We start from the raw sequence: 15,407 nt of genomic DNA on the forward strand, positions 1-15,407 counted from the left end.
TGTAGCGCCACCTTTTGCTGCGATTACAGCTGTAAGTCGCTTGGGGTATGTCCCTATCAGTTTTGCACATCGAGAGACTGAAATTTTTTCCCATTCCTTCTTTCAAAACAGCTCGAGCTCAGTGAGGTTGGATGGAGAGCATTTGTGAACAGCAGTTTTCAGTTCTTTCCACAGATTCTCGATTGGATTCAGGTCTGGACTTTGACTTGGCCATTCTAACACCTGGATATGTTTATTTTTGAACCATTCCATTGTAGATTTTGCTTTATGTTTTGGATCATTGTCTTGTTGGAAGACAAATCTCCGTCCTAGTCTCAGGTCTTTTGCAGACTCCATCAGGTTTTCTTCCAGAATGGTCCTGTATTTGGCTCCATCCATCTTCCCATCAATTTTAACCATCTTCCCTGTCCCTGCTGAAGAAAAGCAGGCCCAAACCATGATGCTGCCACCACCATGTTTGACAGTGGGGATGGTGTGTTCAGCTGTGTTGCTTTTACGCCAAACATAACGTTTTGAATTGTTGCCAAAAAGTTCAATTTTGGTTTCATCTGACCAGAGCACCTTCTTCCACATGTTTGGTGTGTCTCCCAGGTGGCTTGTGGCAAACTTTAAACAACACTTTTTATGGATATCTTTAAGAAATGGCTTACTTCTTGCCACTCTTCCATAAAGGCCAGATTTGTGCAATATACGACTGATTGTTGTCCTATGGACAGAGTCTCCCACCTCAGCTGTAGATCTCTGCAGTTCATCCAGAGTGATCATGGGCCTCTTGGCTGCATCTCTGATCAGTCTTCTCCTTGTATGAGCTGAAAGTTTAGAGGGACGGCCAGGTCTTGGTAGATTTGCAGTGGTCTGATACTCCTTCCATTTCAATATTATCGCTTGCACAGTGCTCCTTGGGATGTTTAAAGCTTGGGAAATATTTTTGTATCCAAATCTGGCTTTAAACTTCTTCACAACAGTATCTCGGACCTGCCTGGTGTGTTCCTTGTTCTTCATGATGCTCTCTGCGCTTTTAACGGACCTCTGAGACTATCACAGTGCAGGTGCATTTATACGGAGACTTGATTACACACAGGTGGATTGTATTTATCATCATTAGTCATTTAGGTCAACATTGGATCATTCAGAGATCCTCACTGAACTTCTGGAGAGAGTTTGCTGCACTGAAAGTAAAGGGGCTGAATAATTTTGTACGCCCAATTTTTCAGTTTTTGATTTGTTAAAAAAGTTTGAAATATCCAATAAATGTCGTTCCACTTCATGATTGTGTCCCACTTGTTGTTGATTCTTCACAAAAAAATACAGTTTTATATCTTTATGTTTGAAGCCTGAAATGTGGCAAAAGGTCGCAAAGTTCAAGGGGGCCGAATACTTTCGCAAGGCACTGTATATTGTATTTTATACCATGCATTGCATCTTGCCTATACCGCTCGGTTACTGCTCATCCATATATTTATATGTATACAGTTGAAGTCAGAAGTTTCCATACACTTAGGTTGGAGTCATTAAAACTCGTTTTTCAACCACTTTCAACCACACACATTTCTTGTTAACAAACTATAGTTTTGGCAAGTCGTTTGGGACATCCACTTTGTGCATGACACAAGTAATTTTTCCAACAATTGTTTACAGGTTATTTCACTTATAATTCACTGTATCACAATTCCAGTGGGTAGGAAGTTTACATACACTAAGTTAACTGTGACTTTAAACAGCTTGGACAAGAAAGTAATGTCATGGCTTTAGAAGCTTCTGATAGGCTAATTGACATAATTTGAGTCAATTGGAGGTGTATCTGTGGATGTATTTCAAGGCCTACCTTCAAATTCAGTGCCTCTTTGCTTGACATCATGGTAAAATCAAAAGAAATCAGCCAAGATATCAGAAAACAATTTGTAGACCTCCACAGGTCTGGTTCATCCTTGTTCATCTCTACAAACAATAGTACGCAAATATAAACACCATGGGACCAAGCCGCCGTCATACTGCTCAGAAAGGAGACGCATTCTTTCTCCTAGAGATTAACGTACTTTGGTGTGAAAAGTGCAAATCAATCCCACAACAACAGCAAAGGACCTTGTGAAGATGCCGGAGGAAACAGGTACAAAATTATTTATATCCACAGTAAAACTAGTCCTATATCGACATAACCTGAAAGGCCGCTCAGCAAGGAAGAAGCCGCTGCTCCAAAACCGCCAAAAAGACAGACTACGGTTCGCAACTGCACATGGGGACAAAGACCGTACTTTTTAGAGAAATGTCCTCTGGCCTGACAAAACAATAATAGAACTGTTTGGCAATAATGATCATTGTTATGTTTGGAGGACAAAGGGGGAGGTTTGCAAGCCGAAGAACACCATCCCAACTGTCAAGCACGAGGGTGGCAACATCATGTTGTGGGGGTGCTTTGCTGCAGGAGGGAATGGTGCACTTCACAAAATAGATGGCACCATTAGGGAGGAAAATTCTGTGGATATATTGAAGCAACATCTCAAGACATCAGGTAGGAAGTTAAATCTTGGTCGCAAATGGGTCTTCCAAATGGACAATGACCCCAATCATACTTCCAAAGTTGTGGCAAAATGGCTTAAGGACAACAAAGGTATTGGAGTGGCCATCACACAGCCCTGACCTCAATCATATAGACATTTTGTGGGCAGAACTGAAAAAGCGTGTGCGAGCAAGGAGGCCTACAAACCTGACTCAGTTTCACCCAACTTATTGTGGGAAGCTTGTGTAAGGCTACCCAAAACATTTGACCTAAGTTAAACAATTTAAAGGCAATGCTACCAAATACTAATTGAGTGTTTGTAAACTTCTGACCCACTGGGAATGTGATGAAAGAAAAAGAAGCTGAAATAAATAATTCCGTCTACTATTATTCTGACATTTCACATTCTTAAAATAAAGTGGGGATCCTAACTGACCTAAGACAGGGATATTTTACGAGGATTATATGTCAGGAATTGTGAAAAACTGAGTTTAAATGTATTTGGCTAAGGTGTATGCAAACTTCTGACTTCAACTGTATATTCTTATTTCATCCCTTTACTTAGATTTGTGTGTATTAGGTAATTGTTGTGGATTTTCTTTATTACTTGTTAGATATTACTGCACTGTCGGATTTCACTACACTCGCAATAACATCTGCTAACCATGTGTATGTGACCAATCAAATTTGATTTGAACAGTGTCATGGCTGTCAATGTACTGGGCCATTAGGTCTTCTACTCGTTTTGTCCGGAGGCGAGAGTTCTCTTTATTGACCCCACACCACTACAACCTGCTCAGGTATGTTTTCTCACGGCTCCTCATGCAGGCCTCGTTTGCAGCTGCTGTTGCTAACTCAACGGCTAGGAGGTATCACTTCTGAAGTGAATAAGAGTTCAAAGTTCATACCATTCGCAACCAAAGCTCACGCTGATGTTGGCTTCGTTCTGTAGTTATTATCTGAACCATTCTGACATCGGACCGTCGTCCTCACATCCTCGGAACAGGAGGTTATATTGTCGTCAAGGCTTTATATAGGAAGGGAGAGGAGGGCGTGTTTGAAAAGTTTTATAGCCCATGTCCCTTCACAGGGGCGGGCCACTGATTGAGCAGAGCCCTAACCTTATAAAACCCCAATTCTCACATTTTAGAAGCTAAAATCACATTTCATCCCATCACAAATAATTTCATATTCAAACATTTAAATTGAACAACAATTCCATGTGAATCCGATAACTCCGATGTGTAGACTTTCCACTGTAGAGTTTGTCATCTTATCATTGATGAGAATGTCTCAGATGACAACCGAACTGACATCATATTCATTAAGTACCACTGGATATGTTCAATTGGTCCGATTACCTGAATATAGTTAATTTCCCCCCAACTTCTGATGTTCCCAGAATCTCTATGTTAACCAAGGGTTTTGCAAATGTAACATCAGTAGGGTAGAGAGAGGAAAAAGGGGGGAAGAGGTATTTATGACTGTCATAAACCTCCCCCAGGCGAACATCATGACAATTGTCATCTCAGCCTGAGTTTGGATGCATGTGTCTATCTACTTGTGTCAGTTCTACTAATCATTTAGCAAATAGCTACAGTACTGACAGGCTTTTGAGGTTAAGTGGAGATTGCCAAATGCTCAGTTGAAAGGACACCCCACACCGTTACAAGTTTAGGCCCCATGCTTAGGTCAATCCCTAAACTGCATCGTACTCATTACCATCCATAAACAGCACTTATACAACAGTAGAGTATTGGACTACACTCCAAACCAGGCACTAATGTGCTTTCTGACAGTACAGCAAACGTCATCAGCAGAATACTTACATTTACATGGGAATCATTTTAAGTACTACATTGCATTTGAACAGATTATCCTCTCTGACATAACCAATTTACAGCTCACACTACAGATGTGTTGCAAACAGAAAAGAGATATTAACAATTATTTGTACAATGTATAAATACATGGCTGCAAGAAAGTACTTGGTCAAATCTGCATTTTTCCCCCCACTGTACATTAACTTGATCATGTCCATACCAAGCATTTAAACCGGTGAGTGATATAAGCCAACATCTGAAGTGAAACAAGAGGAACCAAACTATGGGAAAGTATGTGAACTGTACTCACAGGGTTCAGGCTCCTCTCACTAAAGCCTGTGTCGTCATGATACTGCCTCAGCATAGCCATGAGGCCCTGGATTTCACGTCAGCCAATCCAATATCATGTCACATAGTTCCTTCTCTTTTGGTAAGAGCACCTCTCATCCCAGAAACTCATAGGCACAGAAGTGGTGAGAGCTGAGCTGATGGGTTATCTACGGTCTTGTGGTGGGTTAGGGGAAAGAGGCACAGCCAAACACTACCAGGCAGTCAGTCAGACAGGGTTGACTTGGGTCCTGTAGCGTCCCATTGGGCGACCTGGTGGCTCCACTCTGACACAGAGCATAAGGCTCACCTGCCCAGTCAACCAGACAGAGAGGAGAGGCACTGGAGTTCTGAATGAGAGGACACAACCTCACATCCCCTCGTTTCATAATTCAAGATAGATTCCCTCGAGGTAAGTCTGTCAAGTTTTGGAATGAGCCCTATCGTAATGACTTAAGATGAAATGGTTTGAATCTAAAGAATATCATAGTTTACAGGACTTATTTCTAATAAATCATGTATTTTAAAAGCATCAAAATGTGAGCCATACTGCAATTCATAACTAAGCACAATGAAAACACAATGTACAGTGCATTCGGAAACTATTCAGGCCTCTTGACTTTCTACATTTTGTTACGTTAGAGCCTTATTCTAAAATGGATTAAATACATTTATTTTCCTCATCAATCTACACATCATACCCCATAATGACAAAGCAAAAACAGGTATTTAGACATTTTTGCAAATTTATTATGAATAAAAAACAAACACCTTCTTTACATGCAGTTGAAGTCAGAAGTTTACATACACTTAGGTTGGAGTCCTTAAAACTCGTTTTTCAAACACTCCACAAATTTCTTGTTAAAACAAACTATAGGTTTGGCAAGTCGGTTAGGACATCTATTTTGTGCATGACACAAGTCATTTTTAAAACAATTGTTTACAGACAAATTATTTCACTTACAATTCACTGTTTCACAATTCCAGTGGGTCAGAAGCTTATATACACTAAGTTGACTGTGCCTTCAAAAGCATTCTGTCTCCTAGAGATTAACGTACTTTGGTGCGAAAAGTGCAAATCAATCCCAAAAAACAACAGCAAAGGACCTTGTGAAGATGCTGGAGGAAACAGGTACAAAGTATCTATATCCACATTAAAACGAGTCCTATATCTACTAACCTGAAAGGTTGCTCAGCAAGGAAGAAGCCACTGCTCAAAAACCGCCATAAAAAAGCCAGACCACGGTTCGCAACTGCACATGGGGACAAAGATTGTACTTTTTGGAGAAATGTCCTCTGGTCTGATGAAACAACAACTGTTAGGCCATAATGACCATCATTATGTTTGGAGGAAAAAGGGGGAAGCTTGCTAGCCGAAGAACACCATCCCAACCGTGAAGCACGGGGGTGGCAGCATCATGTTGTGGGGGTGCTTTGCTGCAGGAGGGACTGGTGCACTTTATAAAATAGATGGCATCATCAAGGAGGAAAATTATGTGGATATATTGAAGCAACATCTCAAGACATCAGTCAGGAAGTTAAAGCTTGATTGCAAATGGGTCTTCCAAATGGACAATGACCCCAAGCATACTTCCAAAGTTGTGGCAAAATGGCTTAAGGACAACAAAGTCACGGTATTGGAGTGGCCATCACAAAGCCCTGACCTCAAGCCTATAGAAAATTGTGGGCAGAACTGAAAAAGCGTGTGCGAGCAAGGAGGCCTACAAACCTGACCCAGTTACACCAGCTCTGTCAGGAGGAATGGGCCAAAATGCACCCAACTTATTGTGGGAAGCTTGTGGAAGGCTACCCTAAACTTTTGACCCAAGTAAAATAATTAAGGCAATGCTACCAAATACTAATTGAGTGTATGTAAACTTCTCACCCACTGGGAAATCTGAAAATAAATCTGAAATAAATCACTGTACTATTATTCTGACATTTCACATTCTTAAAATAAAGTGGTGATCCTAACTGACTTGGATTAAATGTCAGGAATTGTGAAACACTGAGTATAAATATATTTGGCTAAGGTGTATGTAGACTTCTGACTTTTACTGTAAGTATTCAGATCCTTTGCTATAAGACTCGAAGTTGAGCTCAGGTGCATCCTGTTTCCATTGATCATCCTTGAGATGTTTATACAACTTGATGTGTGTCCATGTGTGGTACATTTAATTGATTGCACATGATTTTGGAAAGGCAGACACCTGTCTATATAAGGTCCCACAGTTGACAGTGAATGTCAGAGCAAAAACCAAGCCATGAGGTTGAAGGAATTGTCTGTAGAGCTACGGTACAGGATTGTGTTAAGGCACAGATCTGGGGAAGTGTACCAAAACATTTCTGCAGCATTGAATTTGCCCAAGAACACAGTGGCCTCCATCACTCTTAGTTGGAAGAAGTTAGGAACCACCAAGACCAGAGCTGGCCGCCTGACCAAACTGAGCAATCGGGGGAGAAGGGCCTTGGTCAGAGAGATGACCAAGAACCTGGTGGTCACTCTGACAGAGCTCCCAGAGTTCCTCTGTGGAGATGGGAGAACCTTCCAGAAGGGCAACCATCTCTGCAGAACTACACCAATCAGGCCTTTATGGTAGAGTGGCCAGACAGCCACTCCTCAGTAAAAGGCACATGACAGCCCTCTTGGAGTTTGCCAAAAGGCACCTAAAGGACTCTCAGACCATGAGAAACAAGACTCTCTGGTCTGAGGACATCATCACATCTGGAGGTAACCTGGCACCATCCCGACAGTGAAGCATGGGGGTGTCAGCATCATGCTGTGGGGATGTTTTTCAGCAGCACCTTCTAACAGGACAACAAACCACGCACACAGTCAGGACAATGCTGGAGTAGTTCCGGGACAAGTCTCTGAATGATCTTGAGTGGCCCAGCCAGAGCCCGGACTTGAACCCGATTGAACATCTCTGGAGAGACCTGAAAATAGCTGTGCAGCGACTCTCCCCATCCAACCTGACAGAGCTTGAGAGGATCTGCAGAGAAGAATGGGAGAAACTCCCTATATACAGGTGTGCCAAGTTTGCAGCGTCATACCCGAAGAAGACTCAACGTTGTAATCGCTGCCAAAGGTGCTTCAACAAAGTACTGAGTAAAGGGTCTGAATACTTAGAAATGTGATATTTCTGTTTATATAGATTTGCAAAATTGTCTAAAAATCTGTTTTTGCTTTGTCATTATGGGGTATTGTGTGTAGATTGATGAGGGAAAAAAAACAATTTAACACATTTTAGAATAAGGCTGTAACGTAAAAAAAATATGGAAAAAGTCAAGGGGTCTGAGTACTTTCCGAATTAATGTATTCTTAATGGTAAAACCACTCTGCATTTGACCTTTACAGTAGCACGTCAAGTCCTGTCTGGATCAAACTCTTGATAAAAAATGTTATATATGTATATATATGTATATTAGGAGAACAGAATTCATAAATCCTTATGTTTTTTTATTTTATTTTTAAGACAGGATAGGAGCAGAAGAAAAGAGACAGAGTTGTGCGTAGGGCTCATGCAGGGAAGTATATGACTCCGGTCTATCCAGAGGTGAGTTTTACCCACTGAACCAGACTCTGATCCACAAACTCTTGATTCTAACCAGATCTGAAGCGAAAAGACAACCTAATTAGGAGAGAGGATTTTTTTCATATTTTAATTTGAATCCAATAAAGCATTAGGACCGTGCAGACATATCTCAACCATCACAGATGCACTGATCTTAAATGTCTGTACACAGTGTACACTTATATTTATAGCCTCCAAGTAGGTTAATCCTTGTTATGTAACATTTACAACTTGGAGGGAAGACATTTAAATGGTACTCTCCCTTACACCAGGCTGCCTCCCCCCTCAGAGTATGTTGTCATATCAACCTACATCAATGTTTTCACATTCTATACTGGTCTGGTACCCTAGGGGTAACCAAGCCAGCTCCAGGCAGTAGGTTACTTTGAAATACAACCAGAAATGGCAAGTTTATATATGCGACTTTAGTTGTATATCAAGAAACAAAAATTGTTACAGTGTGACAATCTATCTTTGTGAATATTTCAGTAATGACTTAAAGGCTGCAGATATTACGCTTTATTGCTAATAGAATGTATAGAGGAAGAGGTTAACAGATAAACATTTTTGTCAAGAGCTAGTAGGTCACCGACTGACATCATCCTCCATGCAAAAGTTCTGCCATATCAGCACAAACTTATACATGTAGTCATTAGCCCATATCATGTGTTATAAACCAACGCGATTCCATATCCATGAGCCAACATCATGTTACACAAATGCTCAGTCAAATCTTCACATCTGGCAGCACTATCCACAAAAAACAAACACACGGCTAGGTGTTACTACCTTGCATGATGTAACCAGGGACTATAGATAAATAAGCTTGCACTAAATATTAAGCTTGCACTGAATGTTGTGCAATGCATCAAATGCATGCATTAATATTGAAAATAGCATGCAGTCTTTGCTAATAATGCAAAACCAAGCGTGCATGAATGATCAAATTCCACGTATCACGGAAATCCATTCAGCATTCTTGATTGTTCGTTAACTGCACTGTGGGGGGCTGTATGGGAGACACTAAAGGGATGTACATGTGTACAGTGAGGACAGTCGCAAGGGAGAGAGGGGTCCCTACATGAGTAGGTTTATGGAGCTGAGGCCTCTGAATTCCTGACATGCATGGTTCTGCTTCAGTGAGCTGGTGACCCTGATCTGAGCACACCCAGGAGGTCATTAGTGGCAGCAAGTAACAGACACACTGTCTCTGCACCAGTAGGGGTGGGCAGTTTGCATTGTGTGGAAGGCAGGCGTGGAGAACACACTGAGAAGCGGGCTTGGCTGGGGGCTTTTAGTGCCCTGTGTCTGTTCAGGTTGAGAGGAGGAACCCCTAACAGAGCTGGGAGTCTTCAGGCTCCACCAGCAGCCATCATGGAAACACTCCCCTCCTGTCACATTCCTGGACAGGCATAGCATACGGGCTGAACTGGGTTTGCGGCACACTGCTTTAGTGGCAATCCAGAACAGGGTAGTGTCATCCATTGGTACATTTTTTTATCCTTAACTATGGGGATAAGGATTCTGTTTTCTGTGGATCAGGTTTGGTGTAGGAAATGTCCCGGAACGTTTTCCAACCACCCTCCTGTTCCGTGCTCTAATGCTCACAGGCACCAAAGACAATAAACCGTCTAAAAGAGAAACATGTAGGCTAGAGTGGGCACAGCCAATGGGTGCAGGTGCAGTCAAAACACCTGGGCAGTGACTGCAGGTACGAAATTCTGATCTCATCTGCCATTAGTCAAATCCCACAGTTAAAATGAACTAGCAGTCTGTCTGTAGAGGATTCATTTTTCTTGAATGAGAACTGTGAAGCAGGAGAGTGGTGCTGGTTCATCATTTGACCCTGGACCAACTCTCTAACACTATTTGTTTCCATTTTTTATTAACCCATCTACCCTCTTCATTTTTCTGCTACATATACATACATTTTACATATACATTTAGCATACATGGCACTTTTAATTAAAGCAATCACATATCAATAATACATTACCAAACATAAACTCTTTAATCCCACCCCTCAGCCACTCTCAGCCCATCCCACCTATCACCATAGACCAGCCTGGTTTGGTTTCTATGTGCCATATATTTTTCAATTGTTCTGTGATGTTTTACATACATTTTAAACCTTTCTAATCATATAGATTCCACAGATTGTGAGCTGAAGATGGAAAACCTTCCTACGAGTATTATTATATTATTTATTGATGGAGTATGGCTTTCCAAATTGCCCAACACTGCTAACCAGAAACAATCTACATAGGGGCAATAACATAATACATGATCTAGTGATTCTGTTTCTTCGCAGCAAACGTCAGGCATTCACTGACAAATTGTATTCAGATTTGGAACCAAACACTGAGATCTCTATTGAGTCACAAGTGGAAAAGTCATTTGCGTAACACTTCCGACAAAACAGACAGATGTTGTCTAATGAAGGGAATGTATAGCTTAGAAAAATAAAATCATTTTGTGGGATAATTGTAAGTTCCCAGTTTGTGGAATGCACTATTTTATCTTCACAAATGCATTAGATGGATATGCAGTCGGGCAGCAAGACATGATGTACAGTTATTCAAGAGTGAACTTGAGCAAAAAGGTCAAGTGTGTCCAACACAGTGGTGGCATTGTCCACTTCTCTTACGTACTGGCAGGCAATCAGATTATGATATCAAGTGGTCTATTCCAATCCACATTGAGAGTAAAGCAATACAGTTAGTGGTTGGGAGTCACATGATAACAAGTTGCTTGGATGAAAGTGCATAAAATAATGAGTAATAGAGGAAGCAAGGGGAATTCAGACAATACATTTTCTGCAGAAAAGCTTTCTTTTTTTTCACCATTTCCATGGGCATCGGGGTGAAAGGTGATAACATTTGTTGGCATCACAATTACTCCCTCCCTGGGAATGGTTCACAGTGTACTGTGTAGCTTTTTCCCCCTTCATCCAATGTGACAGCTAAGCTTTCATAGCATATCTGAGGCGTGGGTTGTTCGCTCAGGGCTAGCACCAGTTTTCACACCAGCTGTGGCCCTTTTAACACCCCACCAAGAGCTTCTTTCACCACTTGTTAGTCCACCTCTAGGTAGTGTAGACATTTTGGGAAGCACAGCTCTATTCAAACAATAACACCTGGCTTTAAAATAAAAACATCCACAAGAGCTAAACTGACATTCTGTCAAAGCAAGTTGAGGAGACTAAACTGCTGGATTTAACCCTAGATAGCAAGCTGTCATGGTCAAAACATATTGACTCAAAGATTGCTAAAATGGGAAGAGATTGGTCCATGATAAGGTGTTTCTTTGCTTTCTTGACATCTCAGTCGACCAGACAGGTCCTTCAGGCCTAAGTTTTGTAGCAACTGGACTACTGCCCAGTTGTGTAGTCACCATAAAGAGGGACATATGGAAATTGCAGTTGATCCAAAACAGAGCAGCACGTGTTGCACTTACACTGAACAAAAATATAAATGTAACATGCAACAATTTCAAAGATTTTACAGTTCATATAAGGAAATCAGTCAATTTAAGTCAATTAGGCCCTTATCTATGGATTTCACATGACTGTGAATACAGATATGCATCTATTGGTCACAGATACTGTGGTGTATTGAGAAATGTATTATGTGTTAATGAGTTTAGATGTAAAATGGTTGCAAATAGCCAATGGGATTTGTATGCATGGATTGAGTTATTTAAATTAACAAATGACAATGAGTTTGCGTTATTGCATTGAAGTGATTGGATTACGAGATGCAAGGGCGGTAAAAGTTCAATGATGTATTGGAGAGTTGGGCTGAAAACACTGTAGAGAGTATTCAACTATAATGTGTTAAGGGGAACATTAAATAAATCTGTTCCGTCTGTTATAAGTACGCTTCGGAGTCTTCAGTAAAAGAACCCAGCATCTTAGAATGCAACAACTGGCAACGAGGATAACGGAATTCTGAGGCAAAATCCTCAGACTACTGATGACCAACTGAGTGAACGAGCTAGAAAGTTAGCTAGAACTAACGTTAGTAAATTAACTGGTCAGCTGGGAAGAAACGGTGCATGGGCTAATGAGAGTTAGGCCGAACTTCTATAACTTCTATAACTTTAGACCGTCCCCTCGCCCATACCCGGGCGCGAACCAGCAACAGTCACCCACGAAGCATCGTTACCCATCGCTCCACAAAAGCCGCGGCTCTTGCAGAGCAAGGGGAACAACTACTTCAAGGTCTCAGAGCAAGTGACGTCACCGATTGAAACGCTATTTAGCGCGCACCACCGCTAACTAAGCTAGCCGTTTCACATCCGTTACACCTGCAGGATCCAGCACAGTCAGAAATCACCAGTCAGAAAAGGACTTGGGACTTTTTACTGTGTGTAGTGATCGTGACTGTGAGTATGTGAAACCTTACATGGTGAGATGTAACGGGAAAAGTCGGAGGTAGATACTGGGGCTGCCATGTCTATTATCTCAGAGAAGCTGTACAACAGCAGCTTTAAGAAGCATAAAATGCAACCATGTTATGTTATTTTGAGAACTTACTCAGCTCAGCCAATTCAGTTATGGGGACAGCTAGAGGTTAAAGTGAAATGTGGTGCTCAGGTGTTACCACCACCTCTATTAGTGTCAAACGGGAAGGGTCCTAGCTAATGGGGAGGAACTGGATTCAGCACTTCAAATTAGATTGGTTAAGAGTGAACAATGTGTCAGACCCAGTTGCAGCAGCTGTGTGATAAATATGCAGAGGTGTTTAGTGGTGAACTGGGTGTGGTAAAGGGAGTTAAAGCCAAAACTCAAGTGTCAGAGAAAGCTGTTCCAAAGTTTTGTAAGGCTAAACCTGTGCCTTATACACTCAGAAGCAGTAGACAAACAGATTACAGAGCTAGAAAAACAAGGAGTGATCACACCCATAGAATACAGTGAATGGGCTGCACCTATAGTTTGTGTTCCAAAGACAAACGGGGGCGTCAGAATATGTCATGATTACAAGGTGACTGTAAATGCATGGGTGGATGTGGACCAGTACTCCTTACCAAAGACGCAGGACTTGTTTGATCTAGCCGGTGGTAAACAGTTCAAAGTTAGACCTTACACGGGCCTACCAGCAAGTGGAGGTAGCTCAAGAGTCAAAGCATTTCCTGACTATAAACACGTTGAAGGGTTTTTACCAGATGAATAGACTGCCTTATGGAGTATCAAGCGCTCCAGCTATATTCCAATATATTATGGACCAATGTATTACAGGATTTACCTGGGGTTGTGTGCTTTCTTGATGGCATTCGTATCACAGGGAAATCGGCGGAGGACCACTTACAGAATGTAGAAGCAGTGTTGAAGAGCTGCAAGAGCTTTGGTTAAGAGTAAACAGGGACAAGTGTGCGTTTTTTCAGTCTAGTGTCACTTAGGTCACAGGATAGACAAACAGGTGCTACATTCAGTGCAGGACAAGACTGAAGCCATAGCAAAGGCTTCAGTGCCAACAAACGTTACAGAGCTCAGAGCATATCTGGCTTTACTTACCTACTATGGCAAGTTCATGAAGAATCTCTCTACTCCCAACAAACCTACGACAGAGCTCTTACAGAAAGATAGAGGGGGGGGGGGGGAGCAATCCAAACTATCGAGTGTCATTTTGAGATGTACTTCCCATTTTAGCTAAGGACATGGGCCAGGGAAACTACCATACCTAAGGACAAGGGTTTGGCAAAAGTGAAGCACTTCACACTTACAGGGTGGCCTAACCATGTTACTGATCCTGAACTAAAGCCTTACTGGGGGAGAAGGGATGAGCTTACTGTAGAAAGTGATTGTGTGTTATGGGGTATGAGAGCGGTGGTGCCGACTACTCTACAGAGGGATCTACTGAAGGAGCTACATGAAAACCACTGGGGAATGGCAAAAATGAAAGCTCTTGCAAGGAGACACTTTTGGTGGCCCAGGTTAGACTCAGACATAGAAGACATGGTAAGAAGATGCCAGGTGTGTCAGTCTAATAGACATATGCCAAACCTTGCACCAGTGCATCCTTGGAAATGGCCTGAGGCCCTGGCAGTACATCCATATAGATTTTGCTCAAATGGGAAAGCACCTGTTCTTAGTAGTTACGGATGCATACTCACGCTGGCCAGAAGTAAAGTGTGTTAGTAATACTTCAGCTACACGGTAGAGACACTCCGGGGAATGTTCTCAGTCTATGGGTTAGTTGAGGGGTGTGTTTCAGACAATGGGCCATAGCTTGTGTCAAAAGAGATGGAGACATTCTTCCAGTTGAGTCGGCTCTGTATTATGCAGCTTCAAATGGCACAGCAGAGCGACTTGTACAGAATCTGAAACAGGCTCTAGATAAGGACAAGTCATCAGGACGGTCTGTACAGCATAGTGTGGACAACTTACTATTTGCCTACAGGAATATGCCACAACTGGAAAAACTCCAGCAGAGTTGTTCCTAAAACGACAGGTTAGAACAAGGTTATCACTGAGTGAACCCCGATTTTCAGCTGACATGCAGTCTAACAGGCTGACTACACCGCTCCATCACGTGCACGAGCGTTGCAAAATAAATGTAGAACTCTATATTATTAAATTATAGCACCCACACTGCTCGCGCGCGCCAACGAGCGCCTGCATTGTCAAGGGCTAAAATATAAGTCAGTTCATTTTTCTGACGCAGATCGCGCTGCAAGTCCTACCTCTCCCATCTCCTCATTGGTTTATACAAGCAGCTACCCACGTGCCATCTCCTCATTGGTTATACTCACGTGGGTGACTGAAAGACGAATGAGGTCAGTGGCAGTAATGCACCTAATTTATGAAAGTTGAAAATCGCAATATAAAGTCAAGAGAAGAAAAAGCCTAGAAGGAGGAGAGATGACCTGAAATGATTCGGTTGACCGTTTTATGTGTCGATTGTCGGGGGTAGAGGACTTTGTGCATTTCAGGTACAATAACAACTCAATGTTTATATCCCAGGAAAAATTAGTTAAATAGGACAAATTAGCTAGCAAGTGCAAGCTAGCTAGCTAAGTTGCCGTACATGTTTAATGCTTTTCGACCTGTCCCCAACCTGCGTGTCGTGATCGCGGTTGGTGTGGGGGGACAAAATAAAGTTATGCACGATGGCGTACTTGTGCAGCCGGTTTGGGTTCCGTGTAAGATACAGGACAATGGGGTGTGCAAGCGTCTTCGTTTGT

The 15,407-nt window shown here is 42.0% G+C and overlaps 1 protein-coding gene across 1 annotated transcript in view; it reads right to left on the reverse strand.

Moving 5' to 3' along the window:
• Nucleotides 1–4,835, reverse strand: part of LOC110502574 (acylphosphatase-2) — an 87,554-nt gene extending 82,719 nt beyond the window's left edge. The window contains exon 1 of the mRNA XM_036960166.1: nucleotides 4,631–4,835. Within this exon, the coding sequence (XP_036816061.1) occupies nucleotides 4,631–4,690 (60 nt within the window). The 5' untranslated portion in view covers nucleotides 4,691–4,835. The remainder of the gene's footprint in view (nucleotides 1–4,630) is intronic.
• Between the last annotated feature and the right edge of the window lie 10,572 nt (nucleotides 4,836–15,407).

Source organism: Oncorhynchus mykiss, chromosome 23, assembly GCF_013265735.2.
Source record: "Oncorhynchus mykiss isolate Arlee chromosome 23, USDA_OmykA_1.1, whole genome shotgun sequence".
Classification (NCBI taxonomy): Eukaryota; Metazoa; Chordata; class Actinopteri; order Salmoniformes; family Salmonidae; genus Oncorhynchus; species Oncorhynchus mykiss.